At 39.8% G+C, this 26,732-nt stretch overlaps 1 protein-coding gene across 2 annotated transcripts in view; it reads left to right on the forward strand.

The window, feature by feature from the left end:
• The window catches only part of SEPTIN10 (septin 10), a 48,223-nt gene that overhangs the window by 17,791 nt on the left and 3,700 nt on the right, over positions 1 to 26,732 (forward strand). For both annotated transcript variants that reach the window (XM_061626734.1, XM_061626733.1), the window contains exons 5-9: positions 932 to 1,118; positions 6,289 to 6,450; positions 10,973 to 11,069; positions 11,592 to 11,760; positions 24,165 to 24,297. In XM_061626734.1, the coding sequence (XP_061482718.1) occupies positions 932 to 1,118; positions 6,289 to 6,450; positions 10,973 to 11,069; positions 11,592 to 11,760; positions 24,165 to 24,297 (748 nt within the window). The remainder of the gene's footprint in view (positions 1 to 931; positions 1,119 to 6,288; positions 6,451 to 10,972; positions 11,070 to 11,591; positions 11,761 to 24,164; positions 24,298 to 26,732) is intronic.

A 26,732-nucleotide genomic window follows, 5' to 3' on the forward strand; every position in this document is an offset into this window, starting at 1 on the left:
TGGCTTTTTTTCCATTGGGGAGCTGAAAACCGTCTGCCACAGAGGAGCAGCTGTTTAAAGAAAAAATCCTTTTAGGCTCATAGAACTAGATGATCAGTTCTGTGGATCCTTGCCATTTTCTTAGGATTAATTAGTACAATCCAGTGATTTTGTTTATTTTATTTTTATTTTGTACGCTGCATTGTGTTAATGTTTGTTTGCTTTTAAATTGTATTTTTATGCAGTGTGAATTTTATTTACACTCCTGTACACCACTGTGGAAACTTTTGCTGAAGGACTATGAGGAAATATGGAAGATCCCGTGTGCTCTTCACCGTCCTCTTCCTCCTTCCACCGCCTGTCAGTGCTAGGCAATACTCAGTGATTGACCTGCTAGTCAGCAAGGGAAGCAGTGGTGAAGGACAATAAGAGTTCATGTGTTGAATGAGCAATGCTTAATGTTGAGAGATGCTAAAGAAATGGTGATGGTAGCTCAGGTTCCCAAGCATTTTGGAGAGCAACTTGAAAGAGCCAATTGGCATGGATATTCCCTTACACTGCTGAATTTGGAGTTTAGGAGGAAGATAATGGGATCATCACTGACCTTGCAGTGAGCTTCAGAGGTGCTTGCCTCTGAAGTTCAGTGTAATGTCAGTGAGACTTCCAGTCCTTTGGGGACATGGTTGCAGCAACTTCAGATTTTGGATAGTCTTAGAAGACTAGCCAGAAGGGGCGGACATGTGTGGATGTACTGTTGTGTTTTGGATTATGATAAGCTATCCTCCTAATTAGAATGGCATAATGTACTTTACATTATTCTGAACAACTAAAAAAGTGGTACTGAGTTGATGCCACTGCTGTCTTATTGTCCTCTGACAGTTTGTGTACAGCTGTGTATTAGAGTGAAACTCAACTCCTGTCTTCTAATACTGTCCTCTTCCCCCCTCTCCAGCTATCAACCAATAGTGGATTACATAGATGCACAGTTCGAGGCCTACCTCCAGGAAGAGCTGAAAATTAAACGTTCGTTATATAATTACCATGACTCTCGCATCCATGTGTGCCTGTACTTTATTTCACCTACAGGGCATTCCCTTAAAACTCTTGATTTATTAACCATGAAAAATCTTGACAGCAAGGTAAGATGTTAAAACCAGCTTTAGCAGAAATAGCAAAATTCTTTCTTGCAGCTGATCTCACAGGCTCCTTTCTAAATATAGTAGTGTTATGAAAGTACATTTAATGTTGCATTTTAACTTAGTGCAGGGGTTGCCAACCTTTTTGTCCCAGTATGTGCATTTCCATGCTGAGAGAGTGCTGTGGTCACCAGTCACCAGTTAGAGAGAGTACAGTCATTGCTGCTTCTCCACTGCCCACTCTCCCCAGACAATCTCACACTTATCATGGGAGTTACTTATGTCCTGCTAGTCGTGGTTGTGGAAGTACAGCTGTTAATGGCACAAGAACCAATGTCAACCCTAAACCAAAGCCTAGGCTGCCATCCTGTACCCACTTACCTGGGAATAATCCCCATTAAACAAAGAGACTTACTTCTGAAGTAGGCATGTAAGTTAACTATACAGTGAAATCTTAGGTAGTGCCTGGACATCAGCAGGAGACATGCCTAAGCTTCTGTGCAAAGTGTTCAAGTTTTTCATTTGCCATTTGGGGAGTTGGATTCTTTAACATCCACCCATACTGATTGTGTAGTGGCATTTGCCCAAAATAACTTATAGGGAAAAACCCACCACAGGAAAGATGCACCCTGGTTGCTAGGAAAAAAGAAAAGAGAACTACAGAGATCCCAAGGACTACTAGAAAATAAGACAGAAGCAGGAAAAGTGCACTAAAGGGAACTTTTAGGGAAACCAGCAGGTCTTAGAACCTTAGGGATACATATTGCCAATTATCCAAACAACTCACTTAGCAATCACAGCTGTCTTCACTCACTGGCTAAAAACACTGACAGGCAGCCACACTAGCTCATTTCACAGAAATTGCTTAGAAGGGTATCTGCACATTTTGCTTCATAACTTCCTTTCAAGAAGGGCTAGATACTCACTTTAAAAAAAAAGAAAACTCAATGTCTGGGGGGGGTCTTATCTTGGGTGCCAGTGAAGACCTTCATGAATGCCATGGTACCCATGGGCACCTGGTGCTGGTCCTTTACGTGTTTAGCAATTTGATATTCTAGGTTTACTCTTGGAGAATGGGGAAGAGAATATAGGGCAAACCTTTTTTTTTTAGCAGGGGAGGGTTGGGAGAGTATAGCAATGCTGAGATGTTCTTAGCTATATAGTCAGGCCTCTGTGTGTTTCTAAATATGCTAGATAACACACATGTCCTTTTCTCCCGGGCATTTTAGCATGTGTTTTAAATTGCTTTAAATTTTTAAAATGTGTTTTAAATTGTTTTTAAAAGATGTGTTTTTAAATTTGTATATTTGTTTTAATGTTTTTAGTTACTGTAAACCGCCCAGAGAGCTTCTGCTGTGGGGCGGTATATAAGGACAATAAATAAATAAATAAGATGGAAGGTTACAGAAAGAAATGGGCCAATGAAAACACTGTATTTCATCACTGGAGGTTACAGCTGGGATGCTTGAAATTTTGTCAAGGAAGTAAAGTAGTTGGAGCGGTATCTGAAACAGTGCAACTTGATTAGAGGGAAAAGGCTATAAAAGAGCAGAAAGAAAGACAATACTAAAATAGGGTATTTATGATTAGGTCTACTAACCCTACCTTCATGGATAAAAACAGCAAAAAGACTCTAACTTTAAGTTATTATTGTATGGTTAAAGAAAAGTGTGTGTATTGCTTTGAATTTACTCTGTCTTAATCTTGGCCATTAGGAAATATGGGCTTATTGTTATCGTTCTACTGCTTTTTAAAAAAAGCCAAGTCCAGGTTATGTTAATACTTCAATATAGACCTTGACATGAATATATTCTGAAAAACATATCTAAGAATCTGTCAAATAAGAATATGGAAGTGAAAAAATACATTTTAACAGAAGGTATAAACTAAAAGTGCTAATATGGAGATCTCGGCTCCTATCAAGATGTTGTGGAGATAAACTGTACTAAAAAACACAAGCAATCTTTCAGAACTTTTGTAGTCCAGTTTCATACAATTGCACTTCATATTCAGTAAGACAGTGGGGATGTAGGAAATAAATGGAACCAGTTGGTACCATCAAACTGCATAACTGACTAATTGCATGTTTATTTTCTGCTTATTAGAAATCCCAACTCTTGATTTAATTTTATCTCATTTAGAGGTCACATGTTCAAAAGAAAACAGCAACAGTAGTCTTTGCCAAAGTAGAATCATAGAATAATAGAGTTGGAAGAGGCCTATAAGGCCATCAAGTCCAACCCCCTGCTCAATGCAGGAATCCAAATCAAAGCATTCCCGTCAGATGGCTGTCCAGCTGCCTCTTGAATGCCTCCAGTGTCGGAAAGCCCACTACCTCTCTAGGTAATTGAATCCATTGTCGTATGGCTCTAACAGTTAGGAAGTTTTTCCTGATGTCCAGTTGAAATCTGGCTTCCTGCAACTTGAGCCCATTATTCCGTGTCCTGCACTCTGGGATGATCGAGAACAGATCCCGGCCCTCCTCTGTGTGACAACCTTTCATGTACTTGAAGAGTGCTATCATATCTCCCCTCAGTCTTCTCTTCTCCAGGCTAAACATGCCCAGTTCTTTCAGTCTCTCCTCATAGGGCTTTGTTTCCAGTCCCCTGATCATCCTTGTTGCCCTCCTCTGAAGCTATTCCAGTTTGTCTGCATCCTTCTTGAAGCGTGGAGACCAGAACACACAGTCAATGGCCCTGCACCCTCAAACAGATCATGCCCACATTCTTGGTTATGGTTGTCAGCCAAAGCTTCATGTATGCATGGGGCTATCACTGCCAGCTATATAAATGGAACTATGTAAGCACATGAAGGGGTGTTTTCCCTGCCATTGCCAACAGTGAGTCAGTTCTGTTGTGCATGTGCAACTGGATTTTGCAGCCTTTCTTAATTAGCAAAGAAGTTAATTCATTTATGATGGTTTTTCAGGAGTGAATTCTGTTCAGCGGTGGCTGTTTCAAATTTTAGTACTTCAGAATTATATTGATATGGGTATAAGTAAATATTTCACTTTTTTTGGGTGAAACTTTTTGTTTGTCCACTCAGCATTTATTTCAGTAGTTTTTTCCTCTTGCCATTTCATTGTGCAAGATGTTCCATGCTAATTAAAATAGCAGCTCATCGTACTTTTTAAGATGAAGTACCATTAACTAAAACAAATACTCCTTAGAGGGAGTGTAAAATTAATTTTAAATTGAAGGACAGAGTCTTCCTCACATATGTAAATAATAAATCAGCCAGGTCTATTTAAAGCAATGATCTTTCTAAAGCTGCAATTTATCACCATAAATAGCAGAACTAAAGGTAGGTAAATTAATTAAAACTCTTGGGCAGTAATTTGAGCAAAGTTTAATCCCTTATTAATTTGCCAGTCATCACTTTAGTCCTGTCCAGATTCACCACCTGCCCATATTGTGAAATTATCCTTATCTTTTTATTTTTATGTATTTTATTACATCTTTATCCCATCCTTCATCCAGGGAGAACAGGGTTACCCTAACTTATCCTCCTAACAATTCTGTGAGGTAGGTTAGGCCAAGTAGTAGCGACTAACCCAATGTCATCCAATTTTTCTATAGCTGAGTATGGTTTTGAACCCATTTCTTGCTTGTCACTAACTCATTAATCTCTTGGCACTTGTATATGGCAGTTTAATAAATATATGCAAATAACTGATGGTATGAAGATACTGTGTTAGATAAATAAGCAAATATTTAATCCTATGGTGTAATTAATGAGCTAGAAAACACACAAACCTTCCTTTTCACATGAGTATTCTTTGGGCTTCAGAAAATCCCATACTTTAAAAAAAATCAAATTACTTTCTTTAACGCATCCTGAATTTTAACGGATTTTAAAGTAGTAGCTCATAAGAAACTGCAAGAAGATCCTGCTAGATCAGACCAGTGGTCCATCTGGTCAAGCATCCTGTTCTCATAGCTGCCAGCCAGCTCATTTTATAAACATATGATTCCACAATTGCTGTTCAGATTTTGATAAGTAAAAATGGCATCATATCATAGGAGCATACTTTCTTGATAGCCTAAATTGCCACTAGAATGCTCATTGTTAGTGACCAGTGAAATTGTAGGGTAGGTCATAGTGGAACAATGAGCTGGAGAGGGTCATGGACTAGACCTCTATAAATCTTACCCTCTACCCTTCATCACATTATCATCTCTACCATGGCTTGCAATTGCACCCAACTCATGTTTTTAACTCTTCCACTTGCATTTCTCACTGAGCATAGATGGAGAAGCTTTAATGGCGGAAGACTTATTGTCATAAAAGACTCACTTAATTAGCTAGAAAGTCAGGTTTTGAAAAAAATAGGTGTGGAAGACTTAGATCTGATGCCTTAGGGTGTAGCTGAGTCAAGGAAAGCATCCAGAAACATGGACAGAGTATAAAAGAAGCATTATACTCCAAGCAGCAATACAAATAGTCTTTCCTATAACTTTAAGGGCAAACAGGAAAGCTAGTTTTTTGTATTATTTATCCCATATCAAGAATTTTCACTTGATTACAATTGCTGGTATTTAGAAGCTCTAGAATTGTATTCAAATGTATTTGGCTTGTAAATGAGGAAGGCAAGAGAACAAGCTCTTCCAGAAATAAGAAATGTATTTAAAAGTAGCAGTACATTTTATTGGTGTACAAATAAGCAGTAATTGTTAGCAAGGGACCCTTTGTAGAAGTTGTTAACACTGTTAGTTCATTAAACACAAAACATTATCCAAAACATCTCACCCTTCTCTCTGAAACATAGATATAGTGTAAAAAACACACACACCTGAATTGCTGCCATCAGAATTTTTTAATGTTCTTGTCTTTTGCATATTTCATTCTTTAAAGGCAAAATCATATCATTTCTGGTGAAATGGATATCTGATTTTTAAGGCCTCCTTTAACAAAACTGAATGTCTGCTTTTAATTTATAAGGATCAAGATCCAAATGAGCTATGGAAATTGCAGGTTTTTGCTCAAGCTCTCTCTGCAGCAGGTTGCGGTGCTGAAGACGCTGCTCAGTTGAAAATTTACTCAGCTGAAAAAGCGGTTTGCCTTTTCACCGATTGTGATCATTTGTGTCTAATAGATTACAGGCAGGAATTTGACATGTATGTATAACACCAGTTTTGGATCACACCCATGAACTTCTTTCTTCCTTAAATAGGTAAACATTATTCCCCTTATAGCCAAAGCAGATACAATTTCTAAATCTGAACTACAGAAATTTAAGATCAAAATTATGAGTGAATTGGTCAGTAATGGAGTCCAGATATACCAGTTTCCAACAGATGATGAGAGCATTGCTAAAATTAATGCCGGCATGAATGTAAGTACTTCACTGACCCAATAATACTGTTTTTGAACAAAATCCAAACTGTCATTGTTTGCAATTATAGTTCTTATGATTTGTCTCTCCTCAAGCCTGTATAAAGCTTAGAATACTTTTGTTCAGTATTTTGAAATGTCATTCATGGGTTCCACACTATCTCTTAGTGGATATTCAGCAAAACCAGCTAATTTGAGCAGAATGAGTTAAGTCTATAGTTAGATTTTTGGTATGTCGTATTTTTCTTTCTGAGGTATTTCTAGAGGACCATATTTTCTCTGTGAAATCTAAACTTGGAGGTTCAGCTGCCCTTACATCAGTGCTTTCTCAAATTTAGCAAGAGTCCTTTTTTGGGTTCCATATCTCACTATCTTACACTCATGCTTACACTACAATCCTTCAGAATCCTTCAGTGTCTATACCCTCAGTTGATCAGATGTCTGAATTTGGGCCAGTGTTAGCTAGCTATCAATGTGGGTGCTCAAACCTTCCCTAGCATTCTTAGTAAAGTTAATTCCCTTTTCCATAAGTCTCTGGAATTGGTTCTGCTAGTTTTTTCTCCTTTCAGTACATCCCAGAGAAAGGTATGAGGGTAAGTTAGATATTCACTAATAGGCAAAAAACCTTTTGGTTTAAAAACGTAACTATAGCCCACAGATATTTCTGTCGAACTTTAAAAAGCAGGGAAATAGGGCATCTATAGTGAATCCACCAGGGGAGCAGGAGACCTGACCTCCTCTCTGAGATATTCTACTGCCCTACAAATTTGCCAGCATGAATGTAGACTGAAGGTAGAACCTGACACTGATTTATGCCTTCTACGTTACATTTTACCCTTGTAGTCTCCTTTTGTACCACTCCCTATATAAATGTATATGTGTGTGTATATATATTGTATTTTATGTATTTTAATTTATTTTAATGTTTTTGTGATTTTATTGTTTACAATTTTATTATGTACATGTTTGATTTTATTTTTGGAAGCTGCCCTGAGTGCCCTATTACAAGGTAGAAGGGTGGGATAGAAATATATTTAAAACAAAAAAAATTGTCAAAATGCATACAAAATTTGGGTTGGTCTTTCACAGTCCAGTGCACTTGCTGTGTAGTTTGGAAGAATTTGGTAACATGTGCCTGTGAGCATATGGTGAGTGGTGGCAACACCTACCATGTCCAAAGATGGAGAATTATATTTTTGTATGTTTGTCGGTGTTCTTCTTACTTTGCTTCTTTCCTGTGTTACTAATGTTTCTACAGAGAATCTAATCTAGAAAATTTTATTTCCCTCATTATTCATCGTAGAAATCTGTGTCAAATTTATTTTTATTAATTTCAAAGCCTTTTTATTGGTCAATGTCATATGATGGTGAAGACAGCCTTTTGTGTTTCAAATTGGAGGTTATGTTCTATTTTTATTTTGGATGCATTAACAGTTGAATCTGAAACTGCAGTTTACTGTAAAATCAGACTGATTCCGATATGTTGCTGCTTCATAGCTGTTGGAAAAAAGAGGATGCATGTTTTCAGCCTGCTATGTTTAAACCACTTCATTTAAGGCAAGGTGGGCACGGTCAATTAAAAACATAGAGCACACCTAGAATTTTGCTAGAATATTTCACCTCCCACTGTTTTATCTTGTGCAAATTGAGACACTCCTCATGTCCATTGGAAACTATTCTGCAGAACAGTCAGTGCCATTATTCCACAATTGTTTTTGGAGCTTTTTTTTTAGTGTTGCTGTACTTCAAATATTCACAGAAACAGAAGCGAAAGAGAATGATTTACTATAGGAAACTTCACTAAAATTGCAAAGGAAATCAGACATATTTAAAGTGACCATCTGAACTATATCAACTATCTTAATAATGTTGCTTCCTCCCTGCTAAAACAAGATCAGCACAGCACATGTCTTCTTTCTATTATTTGGGCTGATTGCAGGTGTTGCCACCACTCACCATGTGCTCAGAGACACGTTACCAAATTCTTCCAAGCTACACAGAAAGTGGATTGGACTGTGAAAGACCAACCCAAATTGTGTTTGTATTTTGACAAATTTGTAGGGCAGTCCAATATCTCAGAGAGGAGGTCTGCTCTCCTGCTCCCCTGGAGCATTCACTATAGCTGCCCAATTTCCCTGCTTTTTAAAGTTTGATAGATATTTATGTGAGCTGTAGATACGTTCTTAAACCACAATTATTATTTTTTGCCTATTAGTGAATTTCTCTGCTTTTTAATCCAGGAGGTAAGAAATGGGATCCTGTGCAAGTTTGCTGAGAATGGATTTATCATTGCCATGCTTATTGAGTTCAGAGGGATTTACTTCCCTGCAATCATGCTTAGGATAGGTGAAACTGACCACAGGGGATGGGGAGCAGAGGAGGAGGAGGGAGGGGAGGAAGGGCAGAGGGGAGAAGGGGGATGGGAGCAAGCAGGAGGGGGAGGGGAGAAGGATAGGTTTGATTATTTGCATGTTTATTGAGTATAGTGGGATTTACTCCCATGGAATCATGCTAGGATAGGTAAAACTGACCAGGGGGGAAGGAGGGAGGGCTAGAGTGGGAAGGGGAGGAGGAAGAGAGAGGAGAAGGGAAGGAGGGAAAGCCAGGTCTGATCATTTGCATGCTTATTGAGTTCAATAGGATTTACTCCTATGCAATCAAGGTTTATTATTTATTTATTTGATTTATATCCTGCCCTTCCTCCCAGCATTATTTGATTTATATCCTGCCCTTCCTCCTAGCAGGTTAGGATAGGTAAAACTGACCATGGGGGAGAAGGAGGGGGAAGGGGAAGGGGAAGGAGTGGATTGGAGGGGGGCAAAGGAAGGGGGAGGAGAGGGCAGGTTTGATCATTTGCACTCTTATAGAGTTCAATGGTATTTACTCCTGTGCAATCATGCTTAAGATAGGTAAAACTGACCATGGGGAGGAGGAAGGGGAGGGGGAAGGGGAAAAGGGGATGGGGATGGGGAGGGAGGGGCAAAGAAAGGGGGAGGGAAGGGGCAAGAAGGAGGGGATAGGAGGGAGGGAGGAGGGAGGGTGGGTTTGATCCTTTGCATATTTTTTTAGTTCAGTGTGATTTATTTCTGTGCAATCATGTTTGAAAATGGAAATGGACTGCCTTCAAGTTGATCCTGACTTATGAATAGGGTTGTCATGGTAAATGGTATTCAGATGAGGTTTACCATTACCTTCTTCTGAGGCTGAGAGGCAGTGACTAGCCCAGGGTCACCCAGTGAGCTTCATGATTGTATGGGAATTTGAACCCTGGTCTCCTAGGTCATAGTCCAACATTGACCTGGGGGAGGGGCAGGGAGGGGAGAAGATTGGGTGGGTGGGCACTGGGCAGAGGGGAAGCCCCTTTATTTTTCCAAAAGGAAAACACTGTGAACAGTATCATTGTTTTTCAGCATTTCTCCCACCTTTTTATTCTACAGCAGGCACATATAGCCTCCCACACAAATTTAAACCAAAGCTGCCCCTGGCCACATCCACACCAGGCCTTTATTTCTCTTTAGACAGTCATGGCTTCTCTCAAAGAATCCTGGGAAGTGTAGTTAGTGAAGGGTTCTGAGAGTTGCTAGGAGATGCCTTGTTCCCCTCACAGACCTTCAATCAGAGTAGCTGACTATTAAACCAGTCTGGCCACTGAAGCTCTCTCAGTGGAATAGAAGTCTCCTCTAAGCACCCTTCACAAACTACACTTCCCAGGATTCTTCAGGGGAAGCCATGACTGTCTCAAGTGAAATCGAAGTCTGGTGTGGGTGTGGCTCCCTGATTAGGCAAGCTCAGCTGCTGTGAGTCTGGCTTTTAGAACACTGACGGTTCTTACTGAGCATGCCGAATATTATCATTGAGTTCCAGCCAGAATTTCTTAAATTAATTAAAAATCAGCCAGGCATTTTTTTTAACTTTTAAACTGCAAACGATGAAGGTCAGAGTATGGGGCAAGGCCAGTAATAGGATTACAGGTATTCTGTGAACATGGCTGATTTTTAATGAATTTCAACAGATTATGAGAACTCTGAGAGAAAAAAGTTCAAAAGGATTCTAGGCTTTTCTCTCTTGTGGCTGTATAATATAAAGGGCCTTGTGGTTCTAATTAATAAAAATATCAGATATTAGGAAAACTGATGCCTTGTTGCTGTTCTTTCAACGGTTTTTATTGGGAGGAAAGGTGTCTAAAGCACTTCTGTCTAGCTGACTATAGAAACTATAGTGGATGTCCACAGAGCAGTAAGGAAGGGTCCACCTCACTCTGTTACAGCTCACTTGGTAAGAGGGATAGTGCTCCCCTGGTACAGACACAAAATCAACCCTGAACAGGAATGTTAAAAATTATCTTTTCTATTTTTTTTAATGGTATTTCACATTTTCTTAAATGCCTAACTATTCTATATATATTTCACAGGGACACTTAATCCGTGCAATTGCCTTTCATGTTATATGTTGATATATTGCATTTTTTTCATTTTTTTATTATCAATGATAACAATTCAGATTTTTTAACCTCTGTTTCACAGGGACACTTGCCATTTGCTGTAGTGGGGAGTATGGAAGAGGTAAAGATTGGAAACAAAATAGTAAAAGCTCGCCAGTATCCCTGGGGCATAGTGCAAGGTAAAGGACAGTTTGAATTCTCACTCTTCCAGAACTGATTTCATAAAGTTGTCAACAGATTAAAATTCTTCTATCTTCTTAACCATTTGCCTCTTAACTGATAAAGTTTACATTTTGCAGCATGTTAATAAAGTTGCCGCTTTATTTTTGAGAAACACCTGAATGAAGAAGATATCTTTTTGTCAAATATGGGAACCAAACAAAATTCTAGGTTTTGTGTATTAAATTGGTGGTTTGTGACAGTACTATGGGTTAGGGGACCCTCAGGAAATGTCTGGAATGTGGGACATAGGATGTAGTGGGGGGGGAATTGGTTGGAGATACACTAGTAGTACCTCTACTTGCTCAAGCTCTTCCTCTTGATTCCCCACTGCAACCCTTCATTGTGTGAAGAGGCTTTTCAGGGTGTAAGTGTTGCAGCAGGGAGAAGGGGGCAGAGAACTCGCCTTATGTGAGTGCACTTTTGGGTGCATTCCATAGTAACTATCAGTAGTATACTGATATCTTACTTCATTTCATTAGTGGAGAATGAGAACCATTGTGATTTTGTGAAGCTCCGGGAAATGTTGATTTGTACAAATATGGAAGACTTGAGAGAACAGACCCATATGCGCCACTATGAATTGTACCGGCGGTGCAAATTGGAAGAGATGGGCTTCCGAGACACTGATCAAGAGAACAAACCTGTCAGGTAAGAGAGTGAGTCATTTGTGTTTTCAGTATGAACACATTCATTTTCCTCTGTTATGAACTATACTTGTAGCTGCAGAAGGGGGAACTAAATTATTTAGATCCATAAAATCTAGCATTTGAAATGGTGATTGAAAAAAAACAGTCTATCATTTCACTTAATGCACTTATCTAGTCATCATTCTGAATTGTACTTTTGATTGGGCCACCCCAATTCATTGATGATTGGGTGGTTTGAAAGATAGGGTGGCGACAGCAAGAGATGGGCCAGTGCTAGTATTAGAAAGGAAATCAGCAGGAGATATCTGGCTCTCAGATACAGCAGTGGATTAAATCCAAAGCAAATCTGTTGCTGTGCTGAATGGTGCCCTGCTCCGATTACAGCAGTTGCCTGTGGTGTATTTCTGGGCTGGGTGTGCAGCACAGGTTTTGGAAATTGCATCAGATGACACATTGTTGCCTTCTGTGGTCCTGCAGCAATATTGATGCTCACAGAAGTGAAATGGTGAGGGGTTTTTTTAGCCACGAATGTCTTGAGGACTGGCAAGTCTTCATGTTGTTGTCTGTTAAAGTGGTGCAAACTAATTGTATTCTCAGGTCAGGAAGATATACCTAAGATGTTTTCTAATTTCTTTCAGAAGTCCTTTTTGGCAGTGCCAGTTCTTCCTTCATGTGCACTACCTACTTTTCCTTTTCTTTTGTCTTTTCAACTAATGTAAGTAAATATGTTCTCTATAACCTTTCTCTCTTATTCTTTCTTCCTACTGTTCTTCCTCTCCTGTTACTAATACCTGAAATGGAAGCTGTACTGTTGATGCCTCTCAAGAGCAGAAAATGTTTAGCAATAACTGAGTAGATTGATTGCCCTGCAGATACTGATGGGTATCTGGGATAAATCAGATAGGCTTTTTCAAGATGTTGATGCACTGATGGGAAATCCCAACTGGTGTTGGGAAATTCAGTGGGGAACAGAAAGTCTGTTAGCAAGTATGCATCAGCCTTAGGGGTTATCTGTTTAAACATCAGACAATGATAGGATTGTCAAGACTTAAGACCATTGCTGACAGATGCTATTCCAGATTTCTGTTCAGACATAATCTGCAGGGATGAAGATTTCACAAATTCCTGAGCAATTTCTGCAGTCTTCAGCAGTTCTTAGTGTTTGGAATGAATCACACTTGAGACTGTGTGGCTGTTGTCAACATAAAGTGTGAAGGAGAAGTATCTATCTACTTGCATCTCCCTGAACATTGGCGCCTTCCTTTCTTGTCCATTTTCATTACAACAAATACTGGTGTGCACATTACATGTAGATTAGCTGTTAGTGCATATCTGTACTATTTTTTTTTACCACGCTAGTGGTGATTTGTGGTACTAATACTCACCTGACCTGCTTGAAGGCTTGCTAACTACAGTATATCATAATGTATATTATGATATTGTTTCATTGTCTGTATTGCAAACACTTGCAGTTGATATAAAAACAGAATTACCAAACTGAATATATTATTGGTTTGAATACGAGTATTTTCTTTCTCCCCACCCCCTAAATATTCCCATGTAATCCCTATAATCCACCCACAATGACATTTTTCTGTGGGAAAAGTTAGCCATGGCCTTCACCAGGCCTCTTTTTCTTGCACTTCACGTGATTGTGCTTTTTTGGTTTTGTGCAAGAGTGTGTTAGCATGCACGTGAAAGATAATACCAGTAAGACATATGAAAGCATTATCATATACCTGGAAATGTGTGTACACGATCATGAACTTCACATACGTGGACAAATTCAGTTGATGAATGGAATGGGGCAGGGGGATGTAAATTCAGCAAGTATAGAGAAATAGGTAATAAAAGGGAAATGCTGAAGTGCATAGCCTATGCCAATTACACTGAACTAACTGAAATGGGGATATTAGGTCAGGAGAGATCACTGTCTTGCCTAATTTAAATTAACAGAAACTCAAGTACTTAACCTTTAGCTGCTATACTTTGCTTTTAGTAGAGTACACATAACACAACCATCCAGGTCTGCTTCCAATTCCACAATGGTTGTCTATGAGTGCTAAGCACATTGTGTTTTGGTAATATTTATTTAATTTCTTTAACATTTATAAAATATTTGGTTCTTAGATAGAAAGTAGTGCTGAAGCCTTCAAATATTGCCCTGTGCAGATTTTATTCATCCGTTCTCAGAATATCATTGAAATATGGGATTAAATGTACATCATCAAGAATCTGGGGTTTATTGCCTAGTTTATATATTTAATTTATGGGAATGGTAATGTTATTCTGTGGTACTTTTTCACTTAAAGTATTAATTTAATTTAAAATTAGTACATGTTATTGCTCCAAAATTGCCACCAGGCTGAAAGAGATGAATTGCAAGCAATTTTGCTAGTTATTCAACTCAGTTTATAAGATGCTGTAATTAAGTTACATCTTATCAGATGTTGGGAATGTGACTGGAAAGAACAAACTCAACATACATATGGCAAACATACTAGTTCCCTCTAAGAACTCTGAGCTTGGCTGATAAAGAAATAACGGGCTGTAACCCGGTTATTAAGAACATATGGGGAATTGATGCTGAATAATATGACTCTGTGTGTCTGTTTTAAAAATATTTTAAATGCTAAAAATAAATGGTGTGGAAGGGGAATATGCCTTCCCTTCCATTGGCTGCAAACATGGTAGCAAAGTGATAAGGCTGGCTATAGAAAGTAACAAAGCAGATCTACTCTTGAGGGTTTGTTTTAATGAAGCTAATAGCAATTTAAATTTACAAATTAGCTTTTTCATATAATAGATATATGAAAACTTGAAATACTACCCCGAGAGATTCTATAGGGTATTTTGGCAGGACTAGAATAAAATGAATGAACAAATAATATAAAATAAGATTATTATACTCATTCTGTAATGCTGTTAAGTAGACCCTATAAACAGGTTTAGATTACATATTTAAATTAAATAAACTCCGAGGAATTGCATATTCAAAGAGACACAGCTTAAAATGCCATGTGATTAAAATATTCTTAATGAATCTTAAGAACACACATCAAGTCATCTGTGTGTAAGGAAAGGATTGCTGATTTGACAGTAATAGCATTTATAACACCTGTTTAGTGTAACTATTAAGTAATTGTGTGAGGACAAAAGGAAAAAACAGTTCTGAAGACTCCATTGTAGACCATCAGCTACACTTTTATACTCTGTAATTGCCAGTAATGGACATTTGGTGTCTTAAAATCCTGGTTTGCAAGTCATGCTTAGCCATACTCTCAGAGAGAAGCTTGTAGGTGCTTTGCATCTTTGTTGCTCCACTATGCTGAGCAACTACACTTAGTGTGTAGTTTGAACTCAGGCTTGTGGATCAGCTCTCTAGATCAACCATGAGCTGTTGCAAGCTGTAACCAAAGATTGTTCTTAGTATAAGGCTTGTTGTTGATCTGGGAGAGATAAACCATGAGACTAGGTTCAAATGACATGCTAAGCTTACCTCAGTGCAGCATAGTAGCAAAAAGGTCCCAGAGGAGCAAAGCATCTGAGAGTTGCTCTCTGGGAGTCCACATGCTTGTGCATTAATGCTAAACCAAGGTTTGACCTAGTGTGATGTGCAAACCAGGCATAGCCAAACACCAGGTTTAGTCTGTTTCATAGATGTACCAATAACTCTGGCTTAGTGGCTGTTGCCCTGACTAGCATTAAGTGCCTGTAACTTGATTTGCAGTTTTTGTTTTAAAATAAGGTAGATCTTAAGTGATTGCTACTCCTTTCTGCATTTGCTTTTAGTATGAGGTGGAAAAGTAGAAGCTAGTATAGAGTGCACCATGTAGTCTATTGTCTAAAAGTTTGGCTGAAGCTGTGTTTGTCACCAGACGTTTCTCAGCTCAGCTTCAAAATAAGGCAGTGGCCAGTTTGACATTTGCCTAAGAAATGGCTGAGGCATCTGCCTCCACTGCTTACACAATAGGGCAGCATCAATTTGGTATAGAATTCAGTTGCCAACGTGGCTTTTGTAACTATTTTCCTGAAGCAATCTTAAGCATTGGGTGTGTCATTAAGACTTTTTTCCGAGGAAATGAACTATTAAATTGTGCAGACAAAATGAAGATTCAAGAGATTGTCTGTGTTCCCAGATTTGAAATGGAAATTCTCTTTTTAACTGGCTTCCGTATTCCTTGCAATTATTCTCACAACAAACCTTTAGGTGTGCTAGGCTGAGATATAGTGGCTCAGGTCATGAGCCAGTAATGTTCATGGCTAAGCATTTGAACCTTGGTTTCTCCAGTAGAAGTTTTTGTCGCACTGACTATGTTCATACTAGGCATGTGCCTCTTATTGAAACTTGAGATGCCACATGCCTAATAAAGATTTTCCCTCCTCACTGGAGAAAGCTGATGAGTCTTAATACCTGATCTGAAAAAGCACTCATTGCATGCTTGAATCCAATCTCTGGGAAAGTATTGTTGTGAGTTTGGGGGTTGGAATGGATGATCCCTGTGAGTCCCCTTCCAGCCTCTGATTTGGAATCCTGTGCCTTGAGGTGAGAGGCTGGCTCTGCTGGAGTTTCTTTTGTTAAGCTAATAGAGTGGTCAGGTTGTTAATGGGCCTATTAGGTGCCCAGCAACTGGTGAATGGGCCAGGAAGATCCTTTTGTCTTTTATACTCTGCAGGAGAGCCTCCCCCCCCTCCTGGCAGCTAGCAGAAGTTTGTACTTTGAGTGTTTTTAGAGTTGTCGAGAGAATGGCTGGGAACTGGAGGCAGGCAGAGAGGCTGGCTCTCTGCACGATGACTTTAGGATGCTTCCTGTAACACTGATGGAAAAGCTGGATAATGGACTGCTGATGCCTTGAACCCCTCCATCCTAAGCTCAGGTTGGAATGTGTGTAAATAAATAAACCATATTTCATAAAGACACCGCAGTCTCCGCTGACCTTCCCAAAGGAAACCAAACCCTGGATGAGCGCAGGGACCCCTGAAATCTCACCGCTCGGAGATTGGGGAGGCACGCAACAGTATTGTCCATTGCCCCAAAAGTGACAGTATTTAAATATTGTGGTCCTTATACTGTAAACTTTATAGGCATGCATTAGTATGTCTTATTGGTAAGTGCTAAACATGAATCTTAATTTTATGACGTATGGGATTTGATCAGTACTATATTTCTGTAGGAAAAATAATGGATTAATGTAATTCTTACAAACTTGTAAAAGTTAGCACTTGGAACAACATCAAATGCTCAGCATCTTTCTGTGAGTAACAAATTAAATTATAGTGTAATCCTAACCATGTCTACTCAGAAGTAAATCCTATTGAATTCAGTGGGGCTTCCAGGTAAATGGGTTAGGCTTGCAGCCTTAGACTCTTTACACAGAAAAGTAGAAGGCCTTGATGAAACTGCATCTTTGTTTTTAGGATCCCAGTAAAAAAGCTTATACAGATAGCAAAAAGACAGCTCATAGAAAAAGGTATGTGGCCTTTTAGTGTAGAGTGGTCGAACTATGGTATTTAAATTTGTGTATGTGCTTTAGAAAGAGAGAGGATAGTTCTATATGACCTGATAATGGGTCCTACATAAACTGATAATGACTTGATCCCAGTACTGATTCTGAGCTATACATGAATCACCTTAAGTGTAACTCAAAATTATTTCCAACAGTGTACTAGCTCATCACATTACAAACATAGAGAAGGAACCATAGATCAGTGGTAGAGCAGATGCTTTACGTACAGAAGATTAAAGATTCAATGGCATCTCCAGTTAAAATGATCAAGTAGCAAGAGATGTGCAAGGCATCTGCCTGAGACCCGGGAGAGCCACTGCTTGTCAGAGTAGACAGTACCTGGGCTAGGTGAACAAAAAGTCTAATCTTGTAAAAGGTAGCGTCCTATGTTCTTAAATACCAATTAAATTGTTGTCTGTCTTTATGTAGCATTGATGTTCTATAGCAAGGGCTGGAGCCTCAGGTTTGTGGGCTGAATGCAGCCTTCCATTCCTCTCTCTGGCCCTGAGGACTCTCACCAAACCATGCCTCCTCCTCGGGCCACACTCCTCACTGGCCTTGATTATCACCATCCTGAAGTTCATTTGCATGGCTGGAATGTGTCCTTGAACTGTGATCATGCCTTTTGCCTGCCTGGATGGAGGATGGAACACTGTGTATGTGGGTGGTGGTGGTAGAAACGTTGGACTTTTGTATGGTTATATTACTTATTATATAAATGTAACAGTAACATCTTTATCTTACAAGATCTGAACAGGGTGGTTCATGACAGATGCTCTTGGAGGTCACTGATTCATAGGGTCGCCATAAGTCGTAATTGACTTGAAGGCACATAACAACAACAACATCTCTACTTACCCACTTTTTTGCCACTGGCCTATGGCCTCCAGTACTCTAGGGAATGTGGCCCTTGGGCTCAAAAAGGTTTCTCACTCCTACAGAGATATCTGAAATGTCTGCTGGCATCAAAGCAGAGTTTCTTTATAGTAATAGTTGCAGTACTAACATTTAACTTCTGTAATAGAACATGAAGATCCTATAAGAATAGGAAAGTTGATAGCTTGTCTGACTCTGAAGGAGTACTAGTGAGATCAGAATATAAAAAAGACACAATCTCACCCCTGGCATAACTTTTCTGGAAAGAAGCTGCTGTTCTGTTACCTGTTGAACAGTAAGGTATTGAAGACCTTCCAACATGAGCTAAGTTTTTTTCCAGCTGCGGGATGTTTGTCTTCACACCTCTAATGGCACATACCACTCTGAATCCAGTACTAGGTTTTTGCCCTCCCCCAACGCTTTTGGCAGCTTTAAATATGCTAGAAGCATGATATTAATCTTGTTAAATATTAATTTAATAGCTGTAGCTTCATAATTGCACAAGGGCCAGCCAGTCAACATTTTGCACTGCTGGTTTCTGCTAGAAACAGGAAGAATCACTTGTTCCTTCTGAACTTGGTTCTCGGTGAAACATTGTATGCATGACCAAAAAGGAATGGTGCAGATCCGCAGAGGGCTCATTCCATATATAACTGATTTTGATCCCAGCATTCAAGCAAGGAAGAAACAAGGTGGTGTGCATGCAGAAGCTAGACTTGGAGCAAAAAGGGGTGACTGTTAGTGACAGCCTGCCAGATGATGCTACCTAATGCTGACCTAGTCAGGGCACAAAGCAGGGGTGGAGAGCCTGCTGGACTATAGCTCCCATCATCCCTGGCCATTGGCCATGCTGGCTGAGGCTGATGGGAGTTGGGATCCAACAACATATAGAGGGCCACAGGTTCCCGACCCTTGGTATAAAAGAAACAATAGTATCTCAACATTGTTTGCCTGGTTCAAAATAGTCTTTTTATCAGAAAGTGACTTTGGAGAGAGAACAGCTGAGAGAATATCAAGCTGTCAGCATGCCAGAAAGGAAGGACACATTCAGTAGTCTGTGAGGAAGCTTTAAAAATCAGAGTTCCAAATTGGCATGTAAAGGAGAAACAATTGGAAAGCCAAACAAACAAGGATAAAATGACATTCTCAAGTTCAGAATAACCTCTAGAATTTTTGGAATACTCCAGTAATTCCAGTGGGTATATCAGTTTATGCAGACAGACAGTTGAAGTAAAAAGACCTCTCTACAAATACACACTATTAAACAGATTTGACTTTTCTCTGTGCATTCTATATGTACCATTAAGCTGACTTTGTCCCTAAATCCCTTTCAGAGGTCCAGTGATCTTGTGAAATTCTTATTACTTAACACTTCAATCCTTTTCTCAGAATTAAGTTCCGTTTCAGTCAATCAGGCTTACTTCCAAGTCAGATGCATTTAGGATCAAATCTTAAGAACAAAATTCTGCTGTCACTTAGTTATGATTAATTTGTTTCTCTGCCTTCTCCTACATGTTGAAACCTAATGCGGTTTTTCGAGATGGCTTACACATTGGCCAGAAGGAAATACTATGGTGAGACACCAAGCCCCAGACATTTTTCCCAACTGCTCATAGCACATTGCAAAAGGTATAAATATCTCTGAGACCGACATTATTCTGTCTCCAAAATGATGAAAAATTGCACAAATGGAGACATTGGGTGAACAGCTATTCACCCTTAATATGTCATATGTATATTCATTGTCATACATATGGACCTGCTACAGTTGACATGGGGAACCTCTGGCCTACAGGCCAAATTAGGTCCAGGAATGGTTCTAATTTGGCCTGTCAGTATTTTTTTCCCCATGCAATGCCCATCTGCCCCACACCCGATGTCACATCTGATGTAGGGCAAGTGAAGACATGGCTGCAAAGGAACAATCTGGAGCTTAAAGTGTGATACTGATTGTTCTTTGGCAAGTGGCATTTGCTGACAATGAGGCCTTCTGCTATTGGCTGCATTAGGGAGTTCCCAACCCTTGCAAATGCATACTTTCCCTCCAGACGGTTTTGTCTGAAGCTGCTACCTGACAACATAATGACACCAGATTATTGTTAGGTAGGTGGCCCTGCTCACTTGTCAGAATGACCCACAGAGAGTAGGAGAACTCTGGTCCCACTGGCCAGAAATATTTCCTACCCCTGCACAGCAACATTGATACTGTTCAGTTTAACTGGTATATTGTATCCATTTTTTATGTCATGGCTGTCAAACAATTAATCTTTAGAAATGATATTTTCCCCATGGAAACATATAACAGTGGATTTTGTTTTTGGCCCATTCCATTGCAAGCTATATAGGGCCTTATAGGTGCCTCGGAATGCATACGGAGTCTGTGGACCTCTTTTAAAACTGAAGAGAGATGCTCCAAATGACTTGTGCTACTCAGCAGTCTGTGCTGTGTTCTGTGCCTTTCATGGCAGCTGGCCTCTTGTGACCTTCAATCATACCCATTTTCATTATCCTACTAGTCACATTCACATACCTCATGCGATGGCATGGGCTGTAGCCTGTACCGTGAGAGGAAAGAGGGGCAAGTAAACCAGCCAAACTTACTCCTCTTGTTAACTTCACTGCTGCCACCAAGTGGATAGCTTTATTTTTCATTGGCTACCTCTACAAACCAGCCCTTTCACCGTCTGGATCTTAACTGGCTAAACTCAATACTGGGTAGAGTGGTATGGCACATAGGCATTGGGTGAAGAACTCAGACCAAATTTTCACAAAGCAAATTATGGTTTTATTTAAGGATTAATAAGGCCACAAGTGAAATGTTTTTGAGATTTTTTTTTAGAAAAACTAGGTATACAGTTTGAGTAGTTACCCATAAGAGCAAATTAAAAATTAAACAGAGATAAACAGATGCAGCTATATCTATTCAGGACTGTTTTTCTAACCACGCCAATACTTATCAATATGAATCCCTCAGTTCAGCTTCTGGGCCCCTTCTCAGTTTTCACTCCTTTCAGCTCTCATAGCACTTTCTAGTGTTCAAGCTTTGTTACTGTTTCAATCCCTTTCTCCCTTGCAGGTTATCAAATCCACCTCTTCATGTTTCTGACTCCACAACCTTCTGGCTAGCTACCCTATTTTCTAGCTTGACATACCTACAATATTTTCACTCCCCTACCAATTTTTTTGTTAGCTGGCAGGAGAGGGGACTCTTGAGCTGCAATCCAAACCCTGGCCAGGGAACGGCACAACTCTGCATCTGCAGCCCTGCTGTTCATGCAGAAGGGCAAACTGTTTCCTAGCCTGGGGAGACTGGCTGGACTAGGTAGAGGGACACCTCTGCCCAACCCCCTTTCCTCCTAACATAAAAGGAGCTTGGATTCCAGTGCCTGTTAAGGTTCTATTTCATTGCCAGGTTCCTAAGATGAATGTTTAACTATCCTGTGCAAACCTTTCTGAGCAAAATATCCCCTTGTACTTTTAGTCTTCCTGTGACTTTTGACCCTCCTATGTACAAGAGCCTTTAAAGCAAAAACAAAAAAACCTAACAATTTTAGAATCCAAAAACACAACACAAAATGATCTTTCACCTCCACAATAAGACAACAGTTCAACATAAATAAAATATTTTATACAAAAATAAAGCAGTTCTGAAAATTAAAGTAATTTGTATAATTTTGTGTGGATGGTACCATTTGGAGTTCCTTGGTATGAACAGCTCTGCATTGGTTTTCAGCTATTGGAAGGCTAGTGAGTGGCATCTGCTCACAACCTGTTCTCTTTCTACTCTCATTTGTTTGCTTTTATCATTCATGCTTTTATATTTAATTTTATTTGTTAGGTCAAATTGAAATTCCTTTTAGCCCCTTTATAGACTTAAATATGTGTGGTGAAAACTCTAAAGTGGTAACTTCTTTTAAAAAGTGATATTTAAACAAACTACTGTAGGAATTGAGAATAGAATGGAAATTCTTTCTGAATTCCCATGACTGGTACTTTTGACAGCAAGTAATGAACCCTGTACACTGTATTTACTGTGGTAAGAGTGTCAGGTCTGGTCATTTGCAGATGGCAGTCTGACCTTGCATGGTCCCTGAAAAATAGGTTATTGTTACAAGGGAACATTAATTTGTTACGGGTCAGAGAACTTCTCAAATGAAGGTTTTCAAAGGCTCTGGAATCTTTTTGTTGAGACTAAGGGCTCATCCAGATGACTGCAAAATGTGTGACACACCCGCTATGTGTGTTCATTATTTTTCGGTCGTCCAAATGACGTTTCACACTGTTACGCATTTTCGCGGGTTAAATCCGCTCCTTGCAATACCGGCAAAAATGCGATTTGCTGTTTAAAATCGGGAATCATCCGCTGTGCCTTCAGGAGTTAGGATGCAATACCGCGGACTTTACAGCTGATGGGCGGTTCTTGGGCGTTTCCCCTTGCCCCTTCTCCTCATTCCAGCCAATCACGTATCTGCACTTTTGCGCATGTGCGAGAATAAGCCCGGGAAAATTGAACCAATCATCGCAATGGTGGGGTGTTGGGGGGGTCTGCAACTACTGCGCAGATGCATTTTATTTTTTGCCAGCCTGCAAACTGGGTGGCCGCTCTGGGTGAGATCACAGCAATGCACAGCAAGCGAGAAAGCGGGGATGGTCGGTTTCAGCCTGCCTCCAGAAAGCTTTGTCAATTTCATTGTACTTGCTGGGGTTTTTGCTTCAAATCAGAAAAGCATACATTTGTTTAAGTGTAATATCGATACAAACTTAGAAAAGGGCTTCTGGTCGGTTTCAAGCCTGTTCCTGAAAGCTTTGTCAATTTCATTCTCGGTGGGAAGGAAAGGGAGAAGGAGGGAGGGTGACACGTTTCTTGCTTTTTTTGAGAAATAAGTGCAATTGGCAGCATGTGTATCTCCTTAAATATCAATAAAGGCAGAAAAGCATACATTTGTTTAAGTGTAATATCAATACAAACTTAGAAAAGGGCTTCTGGTCGGTTTCAAGCCTGTTCCCGAAAGCAATTTCATTCTCGGTGGGAAGGAAAGGGAGAAGGAGGGAGGGTGACACGTTTCTTGCTTTTTTTGAGAAATAAGTGCAATTGGCAGCATGTGTATCTCCTTAAATATCAATAAAGGCAGAAAAGCATACATTCGTTTAAGTGTAATATCGCAAATACAAGCTTAGAAAAGGGCTTCTGGTCGGTTTCAAGCCTGTTCCCGAAAGCTTTGTCAATTTCATTCTCCATGGGAAGGAAAGGGAGAAGGAGGGGGGGTGACACGTTCCTTGTTTTTTTGGAGAAATAAGTGCAATTGCCAGCGTGTGTATCTCCTTAAATATCAATAAAGGCAGAAAAGCATACATTCATTTAAGCATAATATCGCAAATACAAACAAGGCAGGCGTGAAACCGACCAGCAGACTTTCCTTCCCAGGCGAGAACTCCTTTACAGCCATATTATGCTTCGTTGCAAAGCGGGAGAGGAGCATACGTAATTTTTTTGCTGACCAATTGGTTGATAGGGGGAGGTTTTAGAGGCGGAGCTTGGAAAAAGCGAAAAGAATGTAGGGGTCTTACCGCTGCGTGTGCAGGTGCAAAAAAGCGTGTTTTTTTTAATTGGGAAAGAGCGAACTAAAAGGCGAAGTGAGGACTATCAGATGACAAACCGAATATGGAAACCGTGGATTATCCTGCTCCGTTTGGATAAGCCCTCAATGTGAAGTGATATTTACTACCTTGTAACTACTTGAATAGCCTGTGCTGCCTTTTCCTCTAATTGTTCTCAGAACTGCAACACTGCTTCGTGAAGAACTGGTTTATATTCTTGCTACTGAGATTTAGATCAAAATAACTAATGACTTGTACTTTTGAAAATGTGCGTATGTTGCTTGAAAAGATTAAAATATACATAAGTATAGTCAAAAATGATAAAATATCTAAATAAAATTTGTAGATGAGTGGAATGCAGTAAGAATTCCATACTGCTGCCTCTTATAAATGACAAAGGCTATTTGCATTTTATGGTCCTCAGTCTACAGGAGACTTATGAAGCTAAGCGACATGAATTCCTTGGTGAATTACAGCAGAAAGAGGAAGAGATGAGGCAAATGTTTGTACAGCGGGTCAAAGAGAAAGAAGCACTGCTGAAGGAAGCTGAGCGAGAAGTAAGCATGTCTGCCTTCTACTTTGAATATGATCTGGTTGTGTGGTAGCTTGAAGAGATTAAGCACTGTGTATTTCAGAAAAAACAGGATAGTTGGCTGGGATCCAGGAAAGAAAAGTACTGAAGAGAATTGCATGCACAACTGGCACTTTGCTTGCTGTTTCCCGTGACATAGTTTTCACTGCTGAAGAGAAACAGTTGTTTGTCTCTTCTGCAGCAAAGCCAGAAATATATGTATAGCCACTGGATTCTGATAATGGTTGGAACTGGATCAGGACCAGTGGGAAGTGCAACAAAATCTTGTGCTGTGCTCCCAGCATGTGTGTGTGTGCATGGTGTGTCCATCCTCTTTCTGTACCTTGCTACAGGAGGCAGAGTTCTTCCCCCTCTTTCTTGTATGTGCAGTGAGAGAAATTGGGAACTTTAGCAATTAAGGTTACATGTTGGGGTTCTGTGTTTCTGCCTCTGTCGCCTCACTGTGGCAGAATTGGGGGCAGGTTGCAGAGGCTGCTCCCGTGTTCTGGCTGGGGCTTGTCTGACTGCCTTGCTGAGCTGCATCTGTGTTCATTCCCTGCTCCTTTCCCATCCTCTTTCCTCCATGCAATTTTGCACTTTTTGCTCCTTTAAGGTTTTCTTGGTATACCAATATGATAATTTTTGTACACATTTGGGAAAGTCCTCTGAGTATGTGGAAACCTCCATCTTACCTGTGGCTGGTCTTGTTTTGTTTCTTAACTGATAGATACAGGAGAAACCACCAACTTCATGTTAGTTTATATAAGGTGGCAACTTCCTGTTGACTTTAAAGGGGGTTCTAGAAAATGATAGAAACCAGCATTTGAAAAATTCTCAGTGGCATGAAAAGTTGACCTAACAAGATTAACAGGAGCCAGTCCCTTCAATTTGGGATTGTTGACCCAAGGCTATGGTTTCACTCACAGTATTATATGCATAGTGAAAGATGATCAAGGCAGAAAGCCGTCTTCAGTTTGCAGAGCTTTCACCTGTTCTCAGTTTACCATGAAATGGGAATTTGAGTATGGGATATTCCTAAAGGATGATACTCCCTTTACAAAAGCTTGAGTAATGAAAACTCTTTCCCACAGTTGTAATTAAAAAGAATTTAATTCAGAGCCATTGGTCTTGTAAAAAGGTTTTGGGCTGCACTCGTAACCCTTCTTACCTGGGAGCAGTGCTTTTTTTGGTGACAGTACTCACCAGTACAGAGTACCGCAGCCTCTTTTCTTTGCTGCCCATGGCAGTCATTTTGTGCTGGCACCCATGGTACTTTTATCAAGATATGAATAACAGTACCTCATTTTTTACTAAAGAAAGCACTGACTGGAAGTAACTCCTATTGATTTATTTTTGAGTAGACATTTTTAGGATTGTACTGTAAGTGCATGTGTGTATAAGTATTGTCATGCCAGTGCCTGCCAACACTCCACCTTTAGCAGAGGGAGGCACATTTTCCCAGACACACACTCTTTATTACAAAGCTGCTGTTAGGGACTTTGCCTCATTCCCTCAGCCCTTGTTATAACCATCCAGGTTCACAGTCAAGCCTCAAGCCCCCTGTATATCTCTATATCTCTCAAAGATTACAGCCCTGGATTGGTCCCCTGTAACCTGCTTCATTTACTCTCCCAGGTACTCTGCTGCCACCATTGATACTGTTTCCACCTTTGTTTATGTTTTGCCAACACTTGCACTCTTTCTAATAGCTGGCCAAGAGTCAGGCATGTTTTAAACCCCAACAGATTTTATTTGACAAAAGATGTAAATTCACTAACAGGCAAAAAACCTTGTGGTTTAAGAGCGTACCTATAGCCCACAGATATTTCTATCAAACTTTAAAAAGCAGGGAAATTGGACAGCTATAGTAAATGCACCAGGGGAGCATGAGACCTGACCTCCTCTCTGAGTTATTGCACTGCCCTGCAAATTTGTCAAAATGCAAACACAATTTGGGTTGGTCTTTCACAGTCCAATCCACTTCCTGTGTAGTTTGGAAGAATTTGGTAACAATTACGGGAAGCATCAGAATGGAATGGGGGGTATTTTCAATTTAACATTGTGGTATGTGAAAAATCCATGCTGACTATAGTATACAGCTACTGTCTTGGCTGATTAATGAAACAAGAATACATTTACTTCAGTTTTTCAGGTGTGGGGTTACAGATTGTTCTTCTTCAGTTTATATTACTCATTATGTTCCTTTATTACTACAAATAATCCTGCCTCACTATCCACTACTAAGTACCCATCCAACCCTAGCCCTCTCAAAAACTGTTCTCTGTCTCTTCAAACGTCAGCCCTGTCTCTCCCAAGTCAAATCCCTATCTGCTGTTCAACTGCCAAACACTCAAATACAAAATTCTCAACCCCAATTCACTCAAAAATCACAAACCAGCCTGCACCAACATTGTCTCATTT

Source organism: Rhineura floridana, chromosome 5 (assembly GCF_030035675.1).
Source record: "Rhineura floridana isolate rRhiFlo1 chromosome 5, rRhiFlo1.hap2, whole genome shotgun sequence".
In the NCBI taxonomy this organism is placed as follows: Eukaryota; Metazoa; Chordata; class Lepidosauria; order Squamata; family Rhineuridae; genus Rhineura; species Rhineura floridana.